Here is a 27431-nt window from a genome sequence, read left to right as displayed (position 1 = left end):
AATAAATAAATAAATCTTCAAATATCTCACACGGCTGGTTAGATTGGATTTTAGGGTGGTGACGTATAGTAGGTGTAAAATAATGTTTTACTTCCATAGTATTTAAAATGGATAGGTTAAAAAAAAACCGAAATATCCTCTAACTATATCTTTGTCATATGTCTCTCGTTCAGTTTAATAAACAAGATGGTTTTTTCAAGAAAATTATCATGATTATCTTTATACAAAATAGTTTCGATGCTTCTTTTTGACAGCTAAATTTCTTTTTTTTTTACGAATATTAAGCTTTATTTTCTATATTCCGTGAAAAGCAGGAGAATCTGTATGGTGTAATTTACAATTTCTTCAATCTTTGTACTCCACACCAAACAGATCTTCGGCAATGTGCACAGTGCACTACATGGTAAACTACGTACGTGTTGCTCCGTTACCGGAGCATCCTCAGGAGATCAGGAGATTATGATTTACCTGACTTTCGTGGAGTATAGCAAATTAAGCTTAATTTTCATAATATGTCATAGAATTCCGCAAAGTAACGCCTGCTTCTATCAATATTTCTTTTCTTTGTACTTTGACATTAGGCAGATACTTAATTTAAAACTTTTACCAATAAATATTATTTTGTCATCGGGTGCCATTTGTTTTATAAGCCGTATCAAGGGACGCTTTAAAGCTTTTGTTTTTAGCTTTTTGAACTCCGGAGGCACCTAGAACAGAACAAGCAATATGACAGAATAATTCGGTTAGGCTGGGCAAATCTTCCATTCACCGAATCCCCCAATGCCTAAAGACAAAAGTCTTTAACTAGTGTGTCTTTAACTATTGTCTCAGAAAGCAGTGATTGTTTGTAAAATATGTTTATACTTTTTTAATGAAAATCCTTTCAATGTTCCTCATGTAAATAACAGAAGGTTGAAACAGTCTCGCCGCTACGAACACCTCGGATAGAGCTCTTGCAGGTTTTTTGGCAACTGCGCTGAACACCTCTGGAGTTATGTCAATTTTCACTGCATCTGGAATTATTTATCATCAAACTTTTTGTGACCAAACCGAAAGCTATCAGCATTTGTATTCATACATTGCGTTCGTTTACCATTGTCAGAGCCTTGAATGCTAAGAATAATGTGCTTTATCGACCTTTAGTCTTACTATCCTCGAAGTCGATTCAATTCAAGTTGATACACTTCATTCTACCATAAAGGGTTGAGGAGATCGCTTGAGGCGATAAAACCGCCTTTGCGCTTTTGTAGATGTATATATATTTTTTTGTTTTATTATTTCTTGTTTTCACTTTTAATTTATGCAATAAAGACTTTATCTATCTATCTATCCTGCTTCAAATCAGACTGGTTTGTTTTAATAATGTTTAAAACACACCAGTTTAAACATTATAGAACAACATCAAACCTTGGCCTGACCTGGGAATCGAACTCAGTAGCCTTAGTGAAAGGTTTGCTCGCTCATAATCGAGGAGTCATTTTCGCATATCCACGATAAATTCCCAACTTCGGAATAATCCGTTTGTATAAGAAAGTAAGGTTTTAGTTGTAATATTAATAATTATATTCATTTAAGTATCCGGAACTTTATTCTTTGTGTCCTCGTGAGATCTTCCGTAACTTGTGTGTGAGCTTGAGGGTTGGCACTTTCAAATACGGATCGCGACATCCTAAATTCAATTCCCGGGACGGGCTAAGTAGTTACTGCCCGCCTTTTCTACATCTATTCTTTAATGGCACGGCTTACACCACAGTGTCAGTAGCAACATTTATGTTTGTATACTCCTAGTTTACTTATTGTGATTAAGATGTTAGCAGTAAGTGGTAGACAGCGCAAGAATGTAACTTGCGTGGAGCTGGTAATGTGATCTTTAGATTAAAGTTAATATAAAACTATTATGGGTTTGATTAAATAAATACCACTATGAAAAACAGCTATCTTAATCTACGTTCTTACTGATTTCCCCGCAAATCGCATCAACCATGAATGATTTTCCATTTCTTTCAGGTCCGAGCAGCATCACGGCTTTATTGCGAACGGCTCCGGGTTCGATGCCCGTACCGAAAACGCAGGAGAGAATTAAAAGACTTCTTATATCGCCGCATCCTGGTGGTGGGAATCTAAAAGAGGATATTAAAAACAATTCAATTGAAAATATTCCAAAAATGGTGGAGGATTTTTAATTTAAGAACAAAAGCACAGAGTAAAGATAGTCAAACAGAGCAGTAACTCTAGACATGTGTTCTGAAGAGCGCAGTTGCCGGTGTAAATACGTGTTGTAGCAGCCAAATGCTGGTGTACATATATAAATCACATTTAAGATGGATAGAAGCATGCGTTACTTTGCAGAATTCCGTGATATAATATTTTTTATGTAATTAAACTTAATTTGCTATACTCCGTGGAGAGCAGGAGAATCTGTATGGCGTAAGACATACGCACCAAACAGAACTTCGGCAATTAATGTACTCTCTACGCACGTTTCGCCGCGACACCGAAGCATCATCAGGAGATGTCGACTTTACAATGAATAATTCTAGAATTATTTATTGTAAAGTCAACATAACCCAGATCTCTTTAGGAAGGTTACTGATTTTTTTCTAAGGCGCACTCGAAACAAAGACAGATTAATATTCAATAAGCGCTCCAGGACAGCCATGTATTTGAAAAAAAAAAAAAAAACTGTAGTGCCATGCGTGTAAAGATATTCAATGCAATCCCAAAATCAAAAGCCGTATTCATCATCATATGAACCAATTACCGGCCCACTATAGGTCACGGGTCTCCTCACACAATTAGTAGGGGTTAAGGATGTAGTCCACCACGCTGGCCCAGTTCGAAATGGTGGGCTTCACCCACCTTTGAGAACATTATGGAGAACTTTCAGCTATGCAGGTTTCCACGATGTTTTCCTTCACCGTTGAAGCAAGCGATATTTCAATTGCTTAAAACGCACATAACTTAGATAAGTTAGAGCTGGGATTCAAACTCTGCCCCCCGAAAGTTAAGTCGAACTCCTACCCATTGGGCTATCACCGGTTAGTAAATAAATACACTGAAAAAGTGGCTATTGAGCAATATATTTTATTCAATTGATGAAGTTCTGCAATTTAAGCCTCAGAACTAGATTTTTAATATATAATTGACGTAATGTTGTATGTTGGGGTTGCCTGGTTGGATATGTTGCGACTTTTATTTTGTTACGAACATTTAATCACATTCTATGTGTATAGTATTTTCACAACACTTAAGTTATTATATAATAATTACTTTGCATCCGGGTCTCTTATGTTTTGCTCGTAAGCTGCGTAGTTTAAATCTCCGTAGATATCCTTCATTTTGGCGGTGGGTTTTGAAATGATGTTCAAGTCGAACACAATCTGCAACGACCACCAATCATAATTTATTTATACAATATTTGTACGCCAAAAAAACAATGGAAACAACAAGAGGAAACTTGAAAAGTAGGATACAAAAGGCGGCCTTATCGCTTAGTAGCGATAAGGCCGTGAATAGCCTTTTGTATCCTACTTTAACCAAGAGAAACCGATTGGTGGGGTGTATTATTATTACATACATCGTCGCATCAACCCTTAACGGGCCCACTACAGGGCACGGGTCTCCTCCCACAGTGAGAAGGGGTTAAGGCCGTAGTCCACCACGTCCAACTTTCGTTCAACTTTCCAACGTCCGGTTGGTTACAGTGTATGTGTGCGGTTGGATTAAATACAAACATACTTACGAGTAATTACACACTAATACTTATTGCTCAAGGTAATGAGCTTTAACAGCATGTTTGAATATGTCCAACCTTGACCGTCGTATGCTAGTTAACAAATATAAAATTAGCTACGAAATATACTTTAAGGGTTTTCCGGAACCCTTAGAGTTTCGCTGTCCGCTGTCGAGAAAGCTGTAATTTGTTCAATCAATGCATATAAGTTTTTTTTAGATTCCATAATCCATTTCATTCATGGACCCGTTTGCCAAATATAATACTTTAGAGTAATGTTTAAATAAATGTTAGAAAACTATATTTGATGGTTGATTGACGCAATGGGCAGCGACCCTGCTCTCTGAGTGGGCACGATTCCCACAACTGGTAAATGTTTGTGTAAAGAACATGAATGTTTTTCAGTGTCTGGGTGTAAATCTGTGTATAATAAGTATTTATGTACAATATTCATACAAATATTTATAAATCATCTTAGTACCCATAACAGTTATTTTGGGGCTAGATGTCGATGTGTGTATTGTCTTAATATATTTATTTATTGGCTTTATAGTATAGCTTTCGGTTCTAGAACAAATATGATTTAAAGCCAAAAGCTGTACTTAAATATCTTTCTATTTGCTCCATCGGAGTGCGTATTAATGTATGGACATTGGGCAGAATTCACACACCTTTGAGAACGTTACGGACAACTCTCAGGCATGATGGTTTCTACACGATGTTTAGCTTCAGCGTTAAAGCAACTGATATGTTAAATTCCTTTATTAAAAACACACATAACTCCGAAATGTTAGAGATGCTCGGGACCTCGAAAAGGAGGCCCAGCTCTAACCACTAGGCTTTATCCGCTAGCCATCTCTACAACGTGATACAATATTTAATCAAATAGCAAGTGACATTTTACATTCCTTAATTAAAAACGCACGTAACTCCGAAATGTTAGAGGTGCTGGGGACCCCAAAATGGAGGCTTTATCCGCTAGCCATCTCTACAATGTGATACAATATTTGATCAAATAGTCTATAGCAGTCCACTGCTGGGCTAACAGTCTCTCTCTACGGAGAGTTTGCCCATAATCACCACGCTGGGCAGACGGGTTGGTGATCACAATAGATGGTAGTAGTAGCACAGGGGATCTGCTGTCCGCTCTCCGTTATATTCCATTAGTCGCCTCGTGCGACAACCGCGGAAGGAGGAGTGACAACTGTATTCTGATCTGCGTTCACCACACGGCACAAGGTAAATTGTTGAATGTGTTATACTACAAATACCTGTATATTCTGTAACATTTTATCACTTATGGCAAAAGGCTTCGGAGGCGCTGGGACATTAGGCCGTTTCCTCGGCTTAAATTTCGGGTATTTCATGCCTAATTTCTTGTACATTCGCTGGTGCTTTTTGATCAGCAGTTTCAAATCCAACCTATTCCCAGAAAAAGGTCTTTCATTATCATCATATCAAACCATTACTGACCAACTAAAGGCCACGGGTGTACTTTCGCAATGAGGATTGGTGGGTGAAATCCACCAATCCTTGGTGCCAACGCCTTTTAAAACACTGTAGAGAATTCTCAGGCATTCAGTTTTCCTCGCGATGGTTTCATTCACCGTTGAAGTAAGTATTAGATGAAGAAGTATTTTATTTATTATTTATACTCGTTATTTGTACAAAACTAAGTACACATTATGGAAAATAAAGGACGAATAGATACAAAGACTCAATTAGAATACAAATGGCGGCTTTATCGCTTATAAGCGATCTCTGTCAGGCAACCTAATTTCTTAAAGCGCATACAAAATTAAAAAGATAGAGACGTGCGCTGGGATTCCAACGAAAGGAAGCCGAAGTCCTAACCACTGCTTAGACAAGGCTATCACCTAAAAATGAAATTACAAACGAATCAAACGATTCTAAATATAACACAGAGAAAGACACAACATTAAAAGGCTGATAATGAAGAAGGCAGTGATCTGTGATAGTATTGAAGTTAAAGAAACAACTTCTTAGGTACTGGTAGAGTCACTACAAACAGATAGACTTGACGTTTCAAAAGCGCTTATATTAGGCCTACTTGAAATAAAAGAAATTTTGAATTTTTTAAATTAAAGCCTTGAGTAGTAATTTGTTTTAGCCTATTTTTTTTATCTTTGTCGTCGTTAAAATATTATTCATTAGGAATAAGATATAATATATATAGTTTCATTATATACTAGCTTTAGATACATGTTAGATGTATATTAGACGAGCGCTAACTCGCTAACAAACTGGTTAACCAGTATGGTGAGAATTTTTTTTATGTTACATTTGTGCATCTTTTGATATAAAAAATTATGAACCCGTTGCGCGTAGTTGCTATTTAATTACGTTAGGCGTCCGTTTTTATCGTAATATATGTTTTTTTTAACTAAACTAACTAGCTGTTGTCCACGTTCTTCGCCCGCATTAATTCAGGTTCGTTTCTTCTCCTGTGATAAAAAGTGTAGCCTATGTTACTCTTCATTCTTTAAACTAACCCTATGCCAAAATCGAGTCGATTGATTGCTTAGTTAGGGCGTAAAGTAAGAACAAACAAACACACTTTCGCATTTATGATATTGGTATGGATTGAAGAACTTAGCAGATGTCCCCAGTGATTAGTAAGTGAAAGCAACACTTCGCAGTGCATGCAAAGAAAACATACCATCAAAATGAGGTGCCCGTAATTACTCGAGGCATTGGTAACCACACCCTTAACTCCGGAGCATTGTAAGAATGCCGCCAGAAATAAGCATGGCGGTAGCACTTCCATGGATGAGCTCTGTCACAAAAAGTTCTGCTGCTACTTAAATAGTATCTCTAATAAAGATTTTTCTATACTGTATAATATGTATCGTACACTAAAGGCGTTACCCGCGACAGCGTCTAAGTTTGGCGGCGGCTTTAGCTTTACAAATTCCACTTAAAACGGAATGTGCCGGAAAAAAATGAAGGTAGCTACCTCATAAGTTCATCAACGTATTTCCTGCACTCCACATGAAGCTGGTTCATCAGATCCTCAGTCAGTACGGACTGCATGTAGCCGAATACAGCGCTGGGTGGGCTTTCTGGGAACCTGTCGTGCATAGACCACGCCGCACGGTAGTTTTGAAGAGCCTAGGCACGGTGACTTTTTAGAAGAAGATTAGTTTTGATGGCCGCTTGGCGCAGTGGGCAGCGACCAATGTGGGATGTAACCTTAAACTCCCGCAGTGATGAGTGCTGTGGTCTTACAAGTGCCAGGCAATTCTGGGATTTAATAATAAATGAATTTTCTTTAGTTTGGAGGCGAGCCCTCCAAACCGCTCGCAAAGGCCGCTCGGCCTGATTGAGGCTAGTTACCACACTACCGATAAAGACGTGTTGCCAAGCGACTAATCGTTCCATGTCGGGTACAAACCAAGGGGTTGGACCTGCATCATCAGTTACAGAAGTTGAAAATCTGACTCAAAATATATTTGTCAAAATTTACATCGATGACCGACTGGCGCAGTGGCAGCGACCCTGCTTTATGAATCCAAGGCATTGGGTGTGATTCCCAAAATTGGAAAATGTTTGTGTGATGAACATGAATGTTTTTTAGTATCTGGGTGTTGATCTGTATATTATAAGTAATTACGCATGTTATATACAAAAATATTCATCAGTTATCTTAGTACCCATAACACAAGCTACGCTTACTCCGGGGCTAGACAATATGTATATGTATTTTTGTAGTATATTTATTCCAATTATTATTAATTATAGATATGGAAGATGTTGAAGGCAGACTGTGTGGCAATGTGACAACAGATTGTGTTCTTCATATAGAAATCTTAAGAACCAGAAACTAGAAAAGCTGCGTACACATCATTTTGTCGCTGCGAACGGGACTCAGAGCACTCTAATTTTAACTTAACACGTAGAGGGTACATGGCCGAAGATCTGTTTGTTGTAGAGTATAAAGATTGAAGAAATTATCAATTACACTTTACAGATTCTTCTGCTTTTCCCCGCGCATAGCAAATAAAGCTTCATTTTCATAGTATACTAGCGTACCCAGCCAGCAGTAGATTTTGCTTTATTTTATTTAAACAATAAACAAACATCATAAATTTTTAATTTAAGTCTCATTATATATTAAATCATTTATTTATCTCCGTATTCATTCTCTTCTATTCTCTTCTCGAGCGGGTGAAGATCATTATCTACACCCATGTACACCCAACAATAGAATATCATCATAGTAAATAAAAGCTGTATTTGACAGTTTGACAGTTCAAAAATAGGAGTGCTCCGATCGTCCCCAAACTTTACAGGATTACTCGCCAGGTCAATCCGGAGATTGCCTGAAAGTTTCATTGAAATCGGTCCAGCCGTTTCGGAGCATATACGGAACATACCCACACACTTTCTCTTTTATATATATATATATATATAAAGTATGTCATGAAATTCCGCAAATTAAAGCCTCCTTCTATCCAATAAATTGACAGATTTAAAATTATATCTAACGGCCAACCCGTATTGGAACAAATAGAGGAATCTCAGCTCTGATCCCTCTCCACAATGATAGACAAAGCAACGATTATTTGCTCTTACATATTTGCAGTGGTAGGTATAGTAATGGCAACCTTCATTGGTAAACACTGTCTCTTCTACCTAAAACGGGAACCAATCTCAAAAATCACAGAATTAGGAACATTCAGAAACCGTGTACACGACTAATATTGAAGCATTAAAAACTGCTCCTCTTTAGAATTGTTTCTCGAATAAAAGATTAGTCACTTCATACCATTTACCTAGCAGTTGACAGTAATTATTTTACCTCTAATGTTCTAAAATTGTACGTTCTACCTTATTGTGCTGTTGTATTTGTATCTCTTTTGATTTCTCTGTGGTGTACAATAAAGTGTATTCATTCATGATGAATGAATACACCATAAAGTGTTAAAATGAGAAAAAGTTTGTAAGCTAGCAACATTCCGCGGGTGTAAAGTGAGACATGCGCGGGCGCTTCTACTGTATTTGGACACAGTGCACTGTATTCAATAATGGCTGAATGAGGATTCTAAATGTTCTTAATTCAATGTCAAAAATACGTCATTATTTATATATTCGTGAGCTATTTTTTTAATGTAAGATTAACCAAAGCCAAAATGTCACCTCGGTAATATTTCCCGTATGTATTGACTGCTGCGGTTGGTAACCAGGGTCTGACATAGGGTTACATCTCTGCTTGAAAAGTAGTTCCGCCTCCTTTAACTTCTGCTCTTTCGCTAGTTCCTCTCTCATTACCGCTTCTAACTTGGCTGCCTTCTGTTCTCCTTTTAACTGTGATTTTATTTTTATTAGTCGGTGAAAAGTTCTCTTTCGTGTTATACTTGACAGACCAAGCCAATGACTGGCAGGGTGACTATTATCTTGCGACAGGCGTAAATCTCTCGATCGCTGCTGTCAAACGTCACATTTTCCATACAATAAAAATACAAAGATACAAACAAAGAAACAGGTGAAGATAAAGAAAGTGTAGAAACAGACATACTTTGGCATTTAAAATATTAGCATGGATTTATCCTACTAATATGGAGTGATGGTTGGATTGATGTTTGTTACTCTTTCACGCGAAAACTACTGAACCAACTCTACCAATCAGCTCTGAAATGCAGCAGTCTATCTATGACAAACCCAATGATTATATTAAATTTATCAACGAACCAAAGTTTGTATACTCATTGATAGTATGCTAGTTATGAAGTTAATATCTGGGTCTACCATTTTTACTATTTTTTTAGCACATGCCTCAGTGTTCTACATATGGATCTAAAGGGCGTGTGGCGGCCTTCTACTAATCAGCTCTGAAATGCAGCAGTTTGTCTATAACAAACCCAATGATTATATTAAATATATCAACGAACCATAGTTTGTATACTCATTGATAGTATGCTAGTTATGAAGTTAATATCTGGGTCTACCATTTTTACTATTTTTTTAGCACATGGCTGAGTGTTATTCATAGTGCTCTCGAAGGCGTGTGAAGTCTGCCAATCCGCTCTGGTCAGTGTGGCGGACTGTGGCCTTAACCCTTCTCATTCTAAGATTCTAAGAGGAAACCCTTGCCCTGTAGTGGACCGTAATGGGTTGATGAATGGCCTTACCATCTCTTTAGTCTTGCCTTTCGTACGTTGTGCCATTTTCTCATCTTCCTCTATCTGCTCCTCGATGTAGGGGTAGTTCTCTCGTATAACCATAACTGTACCACCCTCTGTGTCATACGGGTATTTAGGGAAGAACCCGTAGCCCTCATACCTGAAATATAACTTTCATCTATCATCATCTCCTTTCAGCCGACTAAAATCCCTACTAATCCCTACTAATATTATAAATGTAAATTTAAGTTTGTTTGTTACGCTTTCACGCAAAAACTTTTAAACCGATCTTTATTAAACTTTCTAAACATATTCTTGGTTGTATTAGAAATAATATAGTATACTTTTAATTGAAAAAAAAATTACGTAAGATAAAAAAATGTTTCTAAATTAATCTCAAAACCCATATATATGTATGACTGTAGGTGTAGACTATGTAGCAGTACGCTGCCTACCAAAATTACGCAGGCGAAGCCGCAAGGCACATCTATTATATAATAATATGTTCGAAAACAGTATTGTTTTAAAAATACAATGTTCAAAATTTAAAAATCAAAATTCATTTATTTCAGGTGGGACTAATTTATAAGCATTTTTGAAACTTCAAAGTCAGTCTGTTTGAGACCTAGACCTACCTAGAGGAGCCGGCAAGAAACTCAGCAGATTGCTCTTTTTCAACATCACTTACAGTTTCACAATCTTTAATTTTTTTTCTTATGGTAGAGATGAAAGCGGAGCGACCTGCTTCCAAGTTGCTTTGTCGTTAAGGAATTCATCAGTCGTATAGTAAATGTGTTTTAATACAGTTTATCTTTCTTTAATTCGTTTTTAAAGTGACAATTGGCATTGGCATGCAAGAAACATAGGTGCTTCACGTGCCTGTAGTTACACAGGCAACCACGCTCTTCACACCGGAACAGAAAGTCGAAGTCAAACATTTCTTTATTCAAATAGGCACATAGATGGCACTTGTGATGCGTTATTATATACAAAATATGTACATAGCAATGAGCAGTGATGGCGATAACTACAATCGTAAACTTAAAACTAAAGCTACGAGGGTTCCAATCGCGCCCTAGTAAGAAGAAGCCCACAACAAACTTAGCCGGGTGTTCTTTTTGTTATCACCATCTCACATTGTCATGAGACAATATTTAAGAAGCAACCTGGTTAGAGCAATTGTTCACATCCAAGCTTTTTTATCGTTTACGCAATGCTTCTTGGCGCCAGAAAGAATAATAGCGGTAGTACTTCCCTGGGCGACCTCTATCACAAAACCTCTTCTTGCACGATTCGTATCGACGTCTCTTAAATAAGGATTATTTCGAAACAAGACTGTCAAAAATATAGAGACTTCTTTATTCCTCTATAAGTAGAACTGCAATCTCACAAAATTTTTTTCAGAAAAACCACTCCACTTTAGTAGTTTCCCGAACAGGCGGTCAGTCTCTTAATTCCATTTGGCAGATGAAAATTATATTACCTCTAATGTTCTACACGTTTACTGGTAAAATGGGGAAATGGGAAATGTCTGTGAGCTAGCAACATTGCCGGGTGTGAAGGGAGACGTGCGCGAGGCATTTCACTGTTTTTTGGACAAAACGCATGAAAAATTGCTGAATGAGAGTTCTATATATTCTGTGTATTCACTCATAAGATTTTAGTACTTATCTTTCTTACCATTCTTTGAACCACAGCATGATGTTTTCGGTGATATCTTCGATTTGAGTGTCCTTCTTTAAGATTACGAGCCTAATTTTCTCTTTTTCAATTTCTTCTTTATATTTTTCTCGTATATTTTGTCTTATCCTACGTTTTCTTTCATATATCTGAAAAGTTTATTGGGTCAAGTCAAGGTAAGTAAAAAATCTATATTAGTTTTAATGAACCAAACGAACTATTTATTTCATTATTTATATCAGTAATAAGCGGTGATAGCCTAGTGGTTAGGACTTTTGACTTTCGAGGGCCAAGTTCGAATCCAAGCACGCTCCTCTCACTCTGTGCGTTTTAAGCAATAAAATATCACTTGTTTCATGCCGTTCTCAAAGGCGCGTGGAGTCGACCAATCCGCACTGGGCCGGCGTGGTGGACTACTGCCTCAACCCCTCTCATTTTGGGACGAGATCCGTGCCTTGTAGTAGGCAGGTACTACTTTTTTTGTCTGTAAACCGGTAAAAGTATACCGACTTACCGTTTATTTGGGTCTTTCACAAATCGTTCAATCAATTGACCGGTAAAACGACGAACAATATTTCAACCGGATGCTAAACAATAGTTACCGGAAAATAAAACCGGTTCCAGGCCCCGGTTTTATTGACTTACTTTATTATTTTCCTCTTCATAACTCAATTTCTTTCGAAATGGGTCTGGTACAATTCCTAATATCACATCCCGTTTGTTATTCAGCATCTCATCTCTTTTGCATATCATGTAGCGTCTGAATTTTTGTCAAATAGTATATTACTTATCATGGACGATATTATTCTATCTCGTCCGATAATACGTATACACTAATAGACTCTATAGGACATTAGTTTCGTATTTTTGTTAAGCGGTACCTCTAACTTATTATAAAGCTATTAAGCAATCATAGAAAGGTTGAGGACTACGGCCTAACCATTCTGGGAGGAGACCAGTGCCTTAAAGGGGGGTGGTAATCGGTGGATGACCATAATGATGATGATGAACTATCATTTAAACTGAACGTAGTCGACGGCTGGGCATTAAGTCTCTCGTGGGGAAACGGTTACGAATAATAGAACACGGTTTTATACAGTCGGTATCAGTGGCGTGCACTTTATACATGCATAAAAGCACTGCCTTCCCTTGTATTTTTGTATAACTCATAAAGAGGAATAATACAATTTTAGATTTTTCAACTTTTTCAATTTTATGCCATCTTCTTTATCCATACCCTGGTCAAAACCCTGTGCACGTCACTAGTCTGCATCCAGCGAGTAATCTAAAAAAGCTAGGATGTGATTTATTTCTCAAACCTGGTTGTGAAATGGTGATAGCAAAAAGAGAACAACCGGCTATTTAGACTATAATATACCAGGATATATTATAATATTACCAACCCGGATATTTATTAATATCTAAATAACGTTAAAGACAAAAATATCATTATTCAAGTAGGCCCACAAACGGCACATATTTTTACATATATAACGACATTAGGTACATGAAAAATTTGCATGAGATGATGGCGATAACCATATACTTAAACTTAAAACTAATGACGAACGATGTACGCGATATGTCTGGCTATCGCTTTCACACAGCACTTACAGCTTCTATCCAATATACAATGTGTAACAGAATTAAGAAATAATATTGAAGGTTACATGAGTATATTTTATAAGGATTCACCCTATAAAAATATTAAATCAAAAGAACCATATTAATATTTCCATAAAAACTAATTCAAAACATTCTAAGTGTTTAATTATGACAATCCTATTGGAGATAAAAGACCGACCCGCGCATAGTACCAACGCTACGCGATGCATACCTAATAAAGTGACCGGAGTCAAATGATTTTTATTTTGCATGTGAGGCTGCATCTGACTTCTTTCAGTAAAAACTGTGGCAGTGATTTACTCAAAAACTACTTATTAGGTTTTCAATTTCACAGATAAGTCTCCGAAACAGTACATAATGTAGCTCTGAAGCATGTGAAGTAATATTTCAGTGTTCATTAACATGTTGTATACTAGTCTTCGACTGTACCTGTACGCTCTTTGGATCAACCTAGCAGCAGATATCCTCAGATATTTAGGAGCATCTTTGACCTTTTCTGCAAAGTACTGCCTTCGTCTTCGGCATTTGGCTTTGAAGTCCTCTATATAGAATTTCCTGTAGCAATAAGATTTTGCTGCAAATATAACAAAACCTACACAATTTAATGATAAATGGACTTATTTGCTTGTATGAGAGCCTCGCTATCGCGAATTATTGACAAGAATTATTTTGCTCAGGTAAAGTGAAACTGTGGCGCGGAACCTGCGCTCTGCGTTGGATCGTAGCGCAAAGAGGATTATAGGCGACAAATCGATTACACTGGCAAAACAACTAGGTTTACAGCATCGACGCAATGTTGCTTGTTTAATGTTCTCAGGAACTTCACAAACTTGTTCCTCCGTCCCCATTCTACAAAAAACAGATGAGACGCCACGAGCGGTGGCATTCTAATACTAATAAAAAGCTTTATATTAGCTTCACTTGTATGTTTGTATGTTTGTAACCGACTTCTTTGCACGCTATTTTGACACACTTTAAACGGTCAGATTTCGTTCAAACTTTGTAGACATATCGAGGACCGATGGCAATACAATAATTTGAGAAGATTATTCCATTTTTAAATTTGTAAAATAAGATTTTTGTAAATTTACATAATTTTCAGCTATAGTCACTAAGGCAGGTATGATGCGTACCGCTACGCTATAGTGTGGAACGCTCTCCCGGCATCTGTGGTTCCTGCCACGTATAACTTAAGTCTGAATAGGCATTTTCTAGGCAAGACATTTTCCAACCTAGACCTACTCATTGATTTCTAAAACTCATGATTGTCGTGAGAGAGCTAGCCTAGGCTATCATTTAAAAAAAAAAGAATTTTGTATGAAATTTGAATGAAAACAAGAAGTCTGTACCACGTATACGTTGCGTTATTTCTATGTGACTGGCTCCGATGATATAGTCCCGCTTACTTTATAAATAGGCGGTATGGAACTAAGATAACTTATATATAAAGCCTGTATATAGCAAGAGTTACCTGTATCTTTCGTGTTTCTGTATTAGATTAGCTTGGATGAAGTCCTCTGATATAATCGTTGAAACGCTATCCTCTATATTGAAATAAATTATAATTTGTATCATCATCGTCACCATCCCAACTATACAGGACGTCCAATGACGGACATAGATTTTTTGTAGGGATTTCTGCACGCGACGGTTATGTCCAACTTGTATTCGGCGAATCCCTGGGACTTTTATTATATCGCCTGCCCAATTTGTGAGGGGTCAAATTCAAATTCAAAAATGTTTTATTCTTGTAGACCTTATCACAGGCACTTATGAAGTTTTCATACATTTAACATGTAACACTTATGTTAGTAATGGTGATAACTGCATTGGTTAACTTAAAACTAAAGCTAGGAGGGTTCCAAACGTGCCCTGGTCTAAGAAGATCTCACAACAAACTCAGCCAGGTTTTTTTTCTTTGTTATAGCCAAGCTTTTTTATCATACGATTTTTCTATAAGCTTACGTTTTATATAAACTTTGAACTTATTGAGAGACATCTCAAGGATTTCATCTGGTAATTTGTTATGAAATGATATACAATTACCCTTAAATGAATTACACCACCTACGGTCTACCAACACTACGCTTTCTAACGTCCATCGGTTCACCGATATATTATGTGCCCCGCGCATTGCCCATCATATTTGCGACTTGTTAAACTACAGTGACTCTGGTTCTGCTATAGATCTCCGGACTCCCGATATGATCAGGTTGATCATCCAATATGCTTATCGCCCGCTAAGTCTTTTTATGAGGCTCATAGTTAGCGACCACTTTTTATGAGGCTCATAGTTAGCGACCACTTTTTATGAGGCTCATAGTTAGCGACCACTTTTTATAAGGCTCATAGTTAGCGACCACTTTTTATGAGGCTCATAGTTAGCGACCACTTTTTATGAGGCTCATAGTTAGCGACCACTTTTTAAGAGGCTCATAGTTAGCGACCACTTTTTATGAGGTTCATAGTTAGTGACCACTTTTTATGAGGCTCATAGTTAGCGACCACTTTTTATGAGGCTCATAGTTAGCGACCACTTTTTATGAGGCTCATAGTTAGCGACCACTATTCGGAGCTATAAGACAGTTCACACTGTTCGTAGGTATCTACGACATGAGAATGGGTCACAAAACCACAAGTAGCGAACCGACCGAATTATTAACCAATGAAATTAGTCTTAAAGGTATAACAGAGATTAAGGGTAACCTTCTCGTCTGCGAAAATAAACGAGTTAGTTTAAGTAGTAGTTGAGCTATTTGTAACAGAGCACGTCCGGGGAAGTAATATCGCCTTGCTTATTTCTGCCGCTAAGCAGCTGTGTTGCGGTCTGAAGGCTGTGGCTGCCGGTGTCATTACAGGCACATGATTAACACCTATGCCTCAAAGTCGAAGTCAAAGCCAAATATTTCTTTATTCAAATAGGCACTTTTGATGCATTGATAACATACAAATTGTGAACATACTAGTGAGTACTGATGGCGATAACTACATTCCTAAACTTAAAACTACGAGGGTTTCAAACGCGCCCTCCAACTGATATGTTGCAGGACGTGCTCTTTACATGCCCTGTGAAGTGTTTTTCTGTTTATAGGCGATGGTTTTTCATTAACCATCGACTTGGTCCATCAATTATTACTATAAAACAAAGGTACGGCTGAAATTAAAAAAAGATACGCACGTACCTATAATTTTGACATGTTGCACAGATTGAACACCAGTAGTAGAGAGGAATCCATCGAAATCCAGCATCTGGCTTTTCTTTTGCTCCTTTAAATATAATAAAACAAATCCTTAAGTAGGTAGATGAAATGCAATGGGAAGTGGATTATTCATACCCTGCGGACCAACTAGGGCCATGTTTGTAGACAGGCTCATGGGTGGAACCCTTAGGGAAAGCGGAAAAAGGGGAAAGGGGATAAAACTGGCGTCGCACCACCATAGCGGAGGCGATTAGCAGTGGACTTACCTGGAGTGTCGTTACGCGTATGTCAACAGGTAGTACTCAATAGAGAAGCGTTATGTCTACACTTTGCCCCTAATTACATGAAATGCAATGGGAAGTAGATTGGTTATACCATTCGGATGTTCCAAGGCCACGTTCCCAGACTGACTCTTCACTGTAACACACAGGGGAAGCGACAAAGGGAGTGACCAAAACAAAAGTAACGGCGCACTATCATACCGCGAAGAAAGAGGTTTGGCCTGGAGAAGGGTCAAGCGTATGGCCACAGGACTCAATGGAGAAGTGTTATGTATATCTGGTGATTAAACAATACCTGAACAATGCATTTTCGCACAGCTGAACGGAAAATTAGCCTTAAGGTAAATATCAATAAGGTTTAAATTAATCAAAACCCCACAATACCATTTTGGGTGCGTTTTTCCTTCTCTCAGCATCTGCCCACATCGTCTGAAGTAGTTCCTCAATACCTTTAGAGCGGCTTTCCAAAGGAAAGTGATATGGAATTACGATCTGAAATAAGATAAGTTTACGCAACTAAATGAAAAGAAGACGAGAACAGATCTCTGAAGATGGATATCTTATATTTATATTTATCAAATTCGGTGGAGCTGTTCAAATTGTAAAAAATCAACAATTTTTTTGCTTCTTAGTTCCTAAGCGATTTTTTTAATTTAAAAATAATTTATAAGTAGGTATTCATTTATATTATAAAAATCTTCTTCAGTTATCTTAGCACCAGGCAAACGCCGAATAGGAAGACCAAACACGAGATGGGAGGATGATATTAAGAAGACCGCAGAAACAAACTGGTTACAAATAGTAAAAAATAGAACAAAATGGAAATCCTTGGAGGAGGCCTTACCCTGAGAAGGGTCCTTGCAAATTAAATATCGAAACCAATAATAAATTAATTCCTAAATATAATAAAGGAAAAAAATGTTTAAACGAAATTGTATTTCAAACTTTATAGACACAATTTTTTTATTTCATTCGTTTTTACTATGTTTGTAATATTTTTTGCATGGAATAAAAGGCTTTTTTATTTTTATTACCATAAAACAAGCTACGCTTACTTTGGGGCTAGATGGCTATGTGTGTATAATGTATTGTCGTAATATATTGCTTTAATAATTATTTATTTGTTACAGTGAAGAGAACCTGAATATCGTACGGAGTCTTTCTTAATGAACAGAGTGCTTCATCCACATAAATGTAGTCGTTTACAATGTAGTTTACAAGTTCTTTACGGAGTTCGTACAATCTGTAAAAAAATATGTAACTAATTGAGTCTTTTTTTTTTTCCGACTGCAGCGAATTCAGATCGATACTTAATATTATAAAGCTGCAGAGTTTTTTTTGGTTGAACGCGCTAATCTCAGGAACTAGAGGGAAGTGAGTAAATATGGGCTACTATTTTGTTTTTGCAGGCAGCAGTTGCCCCCTACAAAACCCGCTAGTGGCTTGTTAACCACGGCCGAGCCTTACACCTGACTAGACCTGAGAAAATTCAGAAAATACCCAAGTTACCCCAGCTGGGAATCGAACCCTGGACCTCCCACACCAGCGCTCATCGCTGCGTCAGGCCGATCGCCAAACGTCGTCTTTTTTTTTTGCTTTTTCGGAAGGACATTTGCCGATAACCACCTGAGGGGTTGCTACGGCGTCACCGGGGGAGTGGGGCGAGCGCGAAAGCTCGCCATGAGAAGAGCCCCAGGGCTCGACGACATCGGGGGGGGTAAACGTCGTCTATATAACGATGCACTGTTTTAAAGAGACAATGATGTCTATGCTCCCACTATTTATACCTTTTCCAGAACAAGCTGACGATTTCAAGGATGCAGGGCGCACGCTGAAGATGTACGCTGTTGAGGTAGGAGTCGTACATCCTGTTGATAACGTCACAGTACTGTGCATACAACCTCCCCAACACCTCGGGAGCCAGTTTGCGTTCTTTCAAATACAAACCTTTGGCGGCTTTTTTCTGAAAATTACGGTACCTTAGGTATGTTACAGTAATTTTATAAATTGGATAAATAAGTACTAACTATTGATAACTATAAATTAATATTTTCCAGATATTTTTATAAATTGATAAGGATTTTTATAAATACGCTAATAATGATTATTTAATTAATAAATAGTTTTCAAGAAACAAATTTAATTATATTTAACTAGCGTACCCAGCTCGCTTCGCCGGGCTAGATTTTGCTTTATTTTATTTAAACAATAAACTTACATCATTAAATTTTCAATTTAAGTCTCATAATATATTAAATCATTTATGTCTCTCCGTATTCATTCTCTTCTCGAGCGGGTGAAGATCATTATCTACACCCATGTACACCCAACAATAGAATATCATCATAGTAAATAAAAGCTGTATTTGACAGTTTGAGTTCAAAAATAGGAGTGCTCCGATCGTCACCAAACTTTACAGGATTACTTGCCAGGTCAATCCGGAGATTCCCTGAAAGTTTCATTGAAATCGGTCCAGCCGTTTCGGAGCCTATATGGAATATACCCAAACACTTTCTCTTTTATATAATCGTATATATAGATAGATAGATACCAAACATATAAGTTAAATTTTTAACAAGAAAAAAACTTTTGGAACTTTCTACAAAAGAAACATTTATGCATTATAGGTACGGTTTAGGTTGAGTACCAAGGTATATCTAGTCTACGATGTAAGGTAGGATTCGGGACAACCGACAATCAGCGCTAGGTAAGAAACTTAGTATCCTATCTTCATCAGTAGCGTCAGGGGTTCCCAACCTTTTTAAACAAGAGGTGCACTTACAAAGAAAGAAAGTCTAGCTAGTTAAAATAAATAGTTACTTGTTAGTTAGGCAGATAGGAGCAAAAGCTAAAACATCCTCATTATGTAACTAATAACACCATAATAAATAAGAAATTTTAAACTAAACACTATTTATACATTTTTTTTCAAAGGGATATAATTAACCCCCCTGACAAGGGATATAATTAACGTGTCCACCTGCTAAAGCATGGGAACATGGAGTAGAAGAAGTTTACCCTCGTTTATTATTCTTCTTCTTTGTCGTAACACTCTTGCCAGAGTGGTCGTGGTCATCACGGTGGGACATTGTTTGTGGCAGTTGTTACTCGCCTCACGATCATTCGCCACTTCTCCCTGTTTGCAGATAGTCTGGTACACTCATGCAAGGGACCTCCCACTGAAGATTTGATTTGATCGGTCCATCGCATGGGTGACCTACCGCGTGCTCTAGTGCCTTCTACCTTGCCCTGCACAACAAGGCGTTCTATGGAGTTGCTGTCTCTCCGGGAGACGTGACCGAAGAATTTTAATATGCGGTTATGCACTAATGTTGAGAGACGTTGCTTGATGTCCAGTTCTCGGATAATGGAAATATTGATGCGAAATTCATTCCATGACACTCCACCATTTATTATTACACATTTATTATTTGGATATTATTTATGTTGTGCCAATTCACACAAGGTACAGCCCAAGCATTGTGTTAACAAGTACCCAATAGGGGTGCCTATTGGGTACTTGTTAACAGACGTGACGGACGTGACGTAGTTGGCACATTTTTTGATTATTACAAGATACTGTTTTATGTTCATTTAATTATTTGGTTGATATTCCAATTAATTGATTATTTATGTAATCATGAATTATTACACTAATTAATCGAATAGTATAAGCTATCTAAATATTAAATGTTGATTTGATACATTGATGAAAATACTATAAATACGAGTGAGATTGAACCAGGGTGTTACTCTGCCCGATGTTATATTTGTTTTATTTTGCGGAAATCCTAGTCCTGCGTAATAATTTGCTCTGAGTATTATAATTTTTAATCCTTTCCCCGGGGAGGTTATCGTCTCCAGCCCATGCTAGCCGTGCTGCATAATAACTATCAAAAAGTTATTTTGCCCTTAAACCCTTGGCTATAACATTCCACTCTGGATTAAATGCCTATCCTCCCCATGGGAGGGTATGGCCATAATCACCACATTTGGCAGGCGGGTTTGTGATCTATGGTAGTAGTAGCACAGAGGACGCTGCTGCCCGTTCACTTATATTCTCTTAGCTATACCTACTATCTATCTTAACATTCATTATACACCTACTTAGGTATCTTAACATTTAAATATTACTTTCGCGTATCTTCGAGCCAGTTAGCCTTCGATATATTAAATATTGCGTAAATGCGTTAGATAAAACTTTAAATACTTACGTAATTACTTTAGCTACGTATGTTATTGCATCATTCTTTTTTTTTATTGAATAATGGACATACTACTGCAGAAGCGGTGATAGCCCAGTGGGCAGGATTTCAACTTCATTTTAGTTGTAAATTGTTGATGTTGGAAAAGAGCAACTGCTGAGTTTCTTGCCGGCTTCTTCTCGGTAGAATCTGCCTTCCGAACCGGTGGTAGAATCACTACAAACAGACAGACTTGACGTTTCAAAAGTGCTTATATTAGGAATACTTGAAATAAATGAATTTTGAATTTTGAATTTGAATTGACTTTCGGGGGGGCGAGTTCGAATCCCAGCACGCGCCTCTCATTTTATAAGTTATGTGCGTTTTAAGCAATTAAAATATCACTTGCTTAAACGGTGAAGGATAACACCGTGAATAAACCTGCATACCTGAGAGTTCTCCATGTTTTCAAAGGTGTGTGAATTCTACCAATCCGTACTGGGCTAGCGTGGTGGACTACGGCCTTAACCTCTTCTCATTGGTGGAGCAGACCAGTAATGATGTGGGCCGGTAATGTGTTGATATGATAATGATGATTTTGACGGACGGACCAAGCAGATTTTATTTATTTATTTATTTATTTATTGGGTTTACCGGCAATTTTACATAAAGAAAAATAATCTTCTTTTTCATATATACGTAATACAGAGTATGCAAAACCATTTAAAGGAAACACTACATGCTAATTTCTTATGAACTACTAATTTCCAAAGTGAATCAATAAAAAAGTAAGACAACAACAAAAGCCGAACGGAAACAAACGGAAAAAACTAAGTAACTAATGATAATAAAAGTAAGTAAGTAAGTTTTAGATGTAATTTGCGGCAAAAACAGGTACTTCCCCTGACGAGCTTTGTCACGGCCAGCTCTACTACTATATTATTTAAAGTACGAAGGCACTTGAAACGTCAAGTCTGTTAAAAGCTGCGAAAGACGATGTAGGTAAGTGCTTTCGAACTGAAAATGCTTATAAAAACTAAGAAAATAATATAAAAGCTAAATTTATTATTAACCTGAAGGTCTGCATCTGCGATTACTAGGAGATCAGCTTCATCTAATAATTTCATCCATTTGTTATGAGCATCCACTGAACTGTGAATAACAGTCGGGATTTTGAGAAAAGGCATAATTTCACGTCTTATAGTGACCTATAAACTTCATTGATTATAGTTAGCGAATGAAAAATATGTTATAGAATAATTTAAAGACTAATAATTTCTCTTATTCACTCAAAATTTTGGTTCAAAGCAAGTAATTTTGAACAAGAATTTCTTTAAAGATTGTAACTAGAATTTTGACATTCTTTTGCTCTAACGTGGTCCATCCAAAACTAGTGTTTCTACCCTCTTTGGTCTTAAACTTCTGTCAAAATAGTCAGCATGAAAAGTTTATCAATCATTGAAAGTAGGTTATAGTAGGTATTATAGTGGTCTGGAATGCCCTTCCGATTTCCCCTTTAAAACAAAAGAATATCTTTTAAGCAATATTGCGCTGCACCTAAGATGGATTAGGTATTCTCATTAATTATTACGAGTCCAATTTAAAACATTATTTATTCTCTCATTCTCTCGAATTATTCCAGACTGTCCCCTGGCACAGATGGGAATGCAAGTTCTATCTGCACCCTGCCTGTATGTTATATCTTTCTTCTCTCTCATGTAACAAAATGTGTCTTAAAGTGAACCTTGAAAATTTATTCTCAATTCTCGTCAAAATAAAACCAAATCGCCGATAGCTTGCACTTAAACTACAGGTTCGCTACCCATCTATGCATTTGTTACAAGATTCAGGAGCCTTTTCAGGTTCAGAAGATTGTTTGGCTCGCAATTGCATATTCGTTTCGCATTCGCCATTAAACTCTGTTTCTAGTAAGTAAAATAGACCCAATGGCACTTTTTTTAGAATCACAAATCCTATACTCCTGATTTTTGATTTAAAAAAGCCCGAGCTAAAGAAATTTCTAGGAAAATTTGAGCTGTAAGTTACTACAAATAAGATCCATTTTACTCAAGTAGGTATTTCTATACTCGGAAACCTCGGTTGCGAGCGTGCAAATATTGTGCTAAGGCTACTGAACACTGAATAGATCCTAAATGCATTGTTCTTAATTGCCTGATTTTCCTAATAGCAGGCATTTCAAAGACAATTAGAGACATTGCGAGAAACAATCTAGTTAGATAGTAAGAGGACTGTATGAGAAGTTTTCTGCCTAGAAGAAAGACTACTTAATATCTAACACGGGAAACAAGTAGATTCTAATCGTACAAAGTCGCGAGCAATGTCTAGTGAAAATTAAACAGTTTGCTGTGGCGGGAAAATCCTTATTATAATTTAAATACGCATAGTTTATGTTAGCTTTATCTTTTACAGATAACGTAAAATAATTAATTAAGGTTAAAGAATCTGAGAATACATTCGTTATCACTAAAGTTCATTGCATTTTGTATTATTTAATATGAAAAATAGTCTACATCAGAAAAGCTTCTTATTCCACAACAGGATAGTCCTTGACTGCTAACTGATCTGGTGATAAGTGACGATGCTGTCAGACGGGACCGGGCTGCCCTGTCGGAATATGGTAGCAATATTAAACCCTCATCGGTTTGCACTTACACCGGAATTCTAAATGACCTCGCCTATAAACTTCTTTACTGTATCAACATTTTCCTGTAAACTACTGGCCCAAGTCACAACTATGCCTGATGAAAAGCAATGATGCGGTCAAGTTAGGGCGCGCTTGCCTAGAAAATGCCTATTGTACTTGGCAGGAAACACTGATGCCGGAAGAGCGTTACAAACCTTAGGCGGTACATAGGCGGTACGTATCAGAAGATGAATAGCCCTTAGTATGCGTTGACTGAATGTCAACCACATAAGGTTTGTCAAAGGTAGAAATAAAACAATAAATTTTAGAAAAATAAAAATGTATTCTATTATAATATGTTCCTACTGGTAAAATTTTACATTGACTAAGTTTACTTATTACATAAATTTTATAGTATTTATATTACAGGGGATAATATAAAGTATGTTAAGGGTCCACAGGGGATGAATATATTAAAAATGGCATATAATATAAATAAACAACATAGGAAGGTATACATTCATTTTTGGTATAGGCGGGATTAATAGAATTCATATTTAGCTCAATTTGCCACTAAAACACACAATTTGCAAATAAAATAAATATTTTAAATGATTTAAAATATTTATTATGCCAGTATTCTAAAGTAATCATTCGGTTTGCTTCAGATAAACATATTTTGCATAAATGGATGTGTACCATAAGTTTTATTTTCGTCGTTTCGAATCGTTGTTTTTATTCCATATCCCAGACGAGTGCAATACATTTTTCATGCTCTGGGCTTCATATTGTTAAGTTTACAAATAGTTATTTCATACCTACTTATTTAAATAACATAATCATCGATGATTACGCATAAATGAAACTATATATATATATATATATATAGATATATAATCCAAATAATATATGTGTATTAAGAAACGGGTGTTTAAAAGAAAGAAGCTTTCGCTTGGTTGTTGGATCAAGGGTCGTATACAGAAAGCAGTAATTCTTGAAACGGAACGTATTGTGAGGAGGTTCCTTACTCTGGAGCCCTGACCGCCGGTTGCTTGGTTACTCATAAGCCCCGCAAGCGGAAGAGTGGTTTTTTTTTTTAAAGTGTTTTTTGTTTTTTTTTTATAATTCACACTGTTGAAAATTAAAAAAAAATTGTATAAACATAAATTATAGTAGAATTACCGTTTCTTTTTAATAACTTTGACTAAAGCAAGCAATTTTCAACAATGAAAGTGGTAATAAAATAATATCCGGTGTGTCTTTGTCCATCATTAGTGTTTCTGTGTGCGTGTATGAGACATCGTATCGCTCAAACGAATGAACCGATTTTACTGCGATTTTTTCATTGCAATGTTTAATCACAATGTTTCCCAGCGATATTTGGCGTTTCATTGACGAAATCCGTCCCGATGCTTAAGGATTATTCTAAGTTTTCATAATTGGCTACAAAAAGCCAATTTGTCTTGGTCGGTTGGTAATAAATGTTTGGGGATAAATAATATAAAACTCAATATTTTCTAAGATTCTGACTTTTTGGAACCACAAATTAATCCTCTATTCATATAAAATGCTTTGTCTTGAACGACTGTCTGGCGGATCAACGTACAGTCTTCTGAACGTAGAGACCGAAAGCTTGGAGGGTCTTTGTATACGATTGCTAATATGAACGAGGTATGAATAACGTAAAAGCCTTGACTAGTTCTTATTTCTAAAATTACTTATAATTCTAATTTATCTATTATATTATTGAGTTGTTTTGTATCATCTGCAAAACAGATACATCCTATCAGAAGTAACAGAGCAAATGATAGGCCTAAATTTATATTTTTAGCAAGTATTACAGACATCTGGGGAATCCAGTATTGGTAGATCCCCAACACTCTAAGTCAACTTCAAATGAGTTGCATCGAGTTGGTGAATGCGAGCAATGCAAGAAAGCAAAATTTAGATCTGCCTACGAAGGACTTATGTCCATCAACCACTAATGTCCAGTGGTTGATAAATATCATGTTAGCAGAGATCATAAATCAGATAAGAAATTAATAAAATCATTCCAACGACAAAATCCTCTATAATCTGTTCCACAATGCTCTAGTTCTAATAATTTAAACTGTGGTGGATTATCGTAAGATAATACAGCAGCCTCCCTCAGTTGTTCATTACTTTGATACACATATTCAATTTTCAATAAATATTCATTAGCTTTCTCATCTAACCACTTTTGAAATACAATTTTCCCACCGACTGGGGTTGATATAAAATTATAATCTAACTCATACGGTTTAAATGACATTGCACTTAATAAAACATTAATGTTAGCATCATGTCCCATTAATAAAATAACTCTTGTGTTTGAATTAAAAAAGATATTAGTCAAATATTTTATCATAGGTTGTGCAATATCTCTAGCAATATGTTTTGTGCAAAAAGTTACATTATGATAACCTGCAGTTATGTCTAAAATTGAGTGCCAATTTGTGTCATTCAATTTTCCCCATGCAACATCTTTGAATGGAAATCCATTATAATATGCCATCAAAAAAGCATCAATTGCTTCGTTACTTATTTTTAATGGACCTGTGACTTCAGGTTTCTTATCAGCAGTTATATTAAATTCAGTTATGTCAGCAGCCAAATAACAGTCTTTGTCTATTTTACAAAAATCCGACTCGTTAAATTCCAGAATATCCTCCATTACATTGTAAGAATTATTTAAATTCAAATGATTAAAAATATACTTCATCTCTTTGAAGGCTATTTCTTTGAATATATCAGTTGAATTATGTATCATTGGAGTGAATATAGGATCAGGTTTGTCAGTGTCAGCATGGTTTATAGTTATGTTACAACGTGGAAAACATTCCCTTACAAAAGCCTGCGCTGAGTACATTGTCCGTTGCATAGTGTTCGCGTAAATGTAGAAATCTTTTTCACTGGGACATTTTGCAGGCAAAAGCCCTTCTTTATTCAGCCAGGTATAAAAATATTTACCCATATAACCTTCTAACAGGAACCCTTTTTTGGTCAAAAAACCAGGTTTTTCTTTCCAATGAGGCCAAAATTGAGGTGTCATTCTGCCAAGGTTTTTGGATGTGGGAGTTCTTACGTTATGTCTACTAAGAATAACCACTTGTTCTAGTTTCAGAGACGACATAGCACTCGAATATACAATGAACGAGAAAACAACGACTTGCATTGCAACACATATTAGTATAAAAATTATCGTATTCAACAAAGATTTATTGTACATTTTGACTTGTTCTTTGAAATACACACAACAAACTCCACGATAACTTGTACTAAGTAAAGTATTGAGTAAACAGTGGCAGTTGAGCAAAGATATGAGGAAATAAAATATATATACATACAGAGGTCATATAATTGTAACCTAAAAATCTTAAACTAAACAGATAATTCGGCGTAATTGTACAACTACGGTTCGGTCTAAAAGTAAAAGAATGATAGTGTTATCTACTTTTGGAACATACAATAAAAACTTTAGAATATAATCTCTAATCAAAACAAACCTTTTTGATTAAATGTCAACTCATCAACTGTCGTTGTCAATGTCAAAAATCAATTTAGGAAGAACAATTGCCATTCCTCAAACAAATTCTGGCGAACATAATAATAAGAATGTACTCTGTGTTTTTATTATGAGTTTGTTTGAAATTCTAATCGTGTGCAGAAAGTTTTATACTTGAAGTGTAATAAGTAATGTTAATGTAAAGAAAAGTGCTTGTCATCTGTAGGAAGTTGCTGTGATTGGTTTTAAATCTTTAAATATTTCTATAATCTATAAATCTTTAAGCTTATAAGCCTTTGATCCCCGGCCCACCCACCTTTTAACTTCTCGGATTTATTAATCATTTAAAATAACACACACACACACAGGAAACCTACATGTCTGAGGGTTCTCCATTATGTTCTCATAGGTGTG

General features: G+C 36.5%; 1 protein-coding gene across 1 annotated transcript; it reads right to left on the bottom strand.

The window, feature by feature from the left end:
- Window positions 1-858: 858 nt before the first annotated feature.
- On the bottom strand, window positions 859-26750 carry LOC120627948 (IQ and AAA domain-containing protein 1-like). The gene is made up of 16 exons (XM_039896078.1): window positions 25515-26750; window positions 18451-18626; window positions 17804-17906; window positions 17048-17155; window positions 16365-16449; window positions 14654-14726; window positions 13612-13737; window positions 12202-12316; window positions 11557-11705; window positions 9886-10036; window positions 8894-9061; window positions 6711-6865; window positions 5005-5155; window positions 3271-3380; window positions 1957-2120; window positions 859-1013 (listed from the first exon to the last, which is right to left on the bottom strand). The coding sequence occupies exons 1-16, from the start codon at window positions 26739-26741 to the stop codon at window positions 859-861; spliced, it is 3216 nt and encodes a 1071-aa protein (XP_039752012.1). The 5' UTR covers window positions 26742-26750.
- Between the last annotated feature and the right edge of the window lie 681 nt (window positions 26751-27431).

Source organism: Pararge aegeria, chromosome 12, assembly GCF_905163445.1.
Source record: "Pararge aegeria chromosome 12, ilParAegt1.1, whole genome shotgun sequence".
NCBI classification, from domain to species: domain Eukaryota; kingdom Metazoa; phylum Arthropoda; class Insecta; order Lepidoptera; family Nymphalidae; genus Pararge; species Pararge aegeria.
Note: the sequence above shows the minus strand (reverse complement) of the source record. Positions and strands in the feature narration are given on the sequence as shown.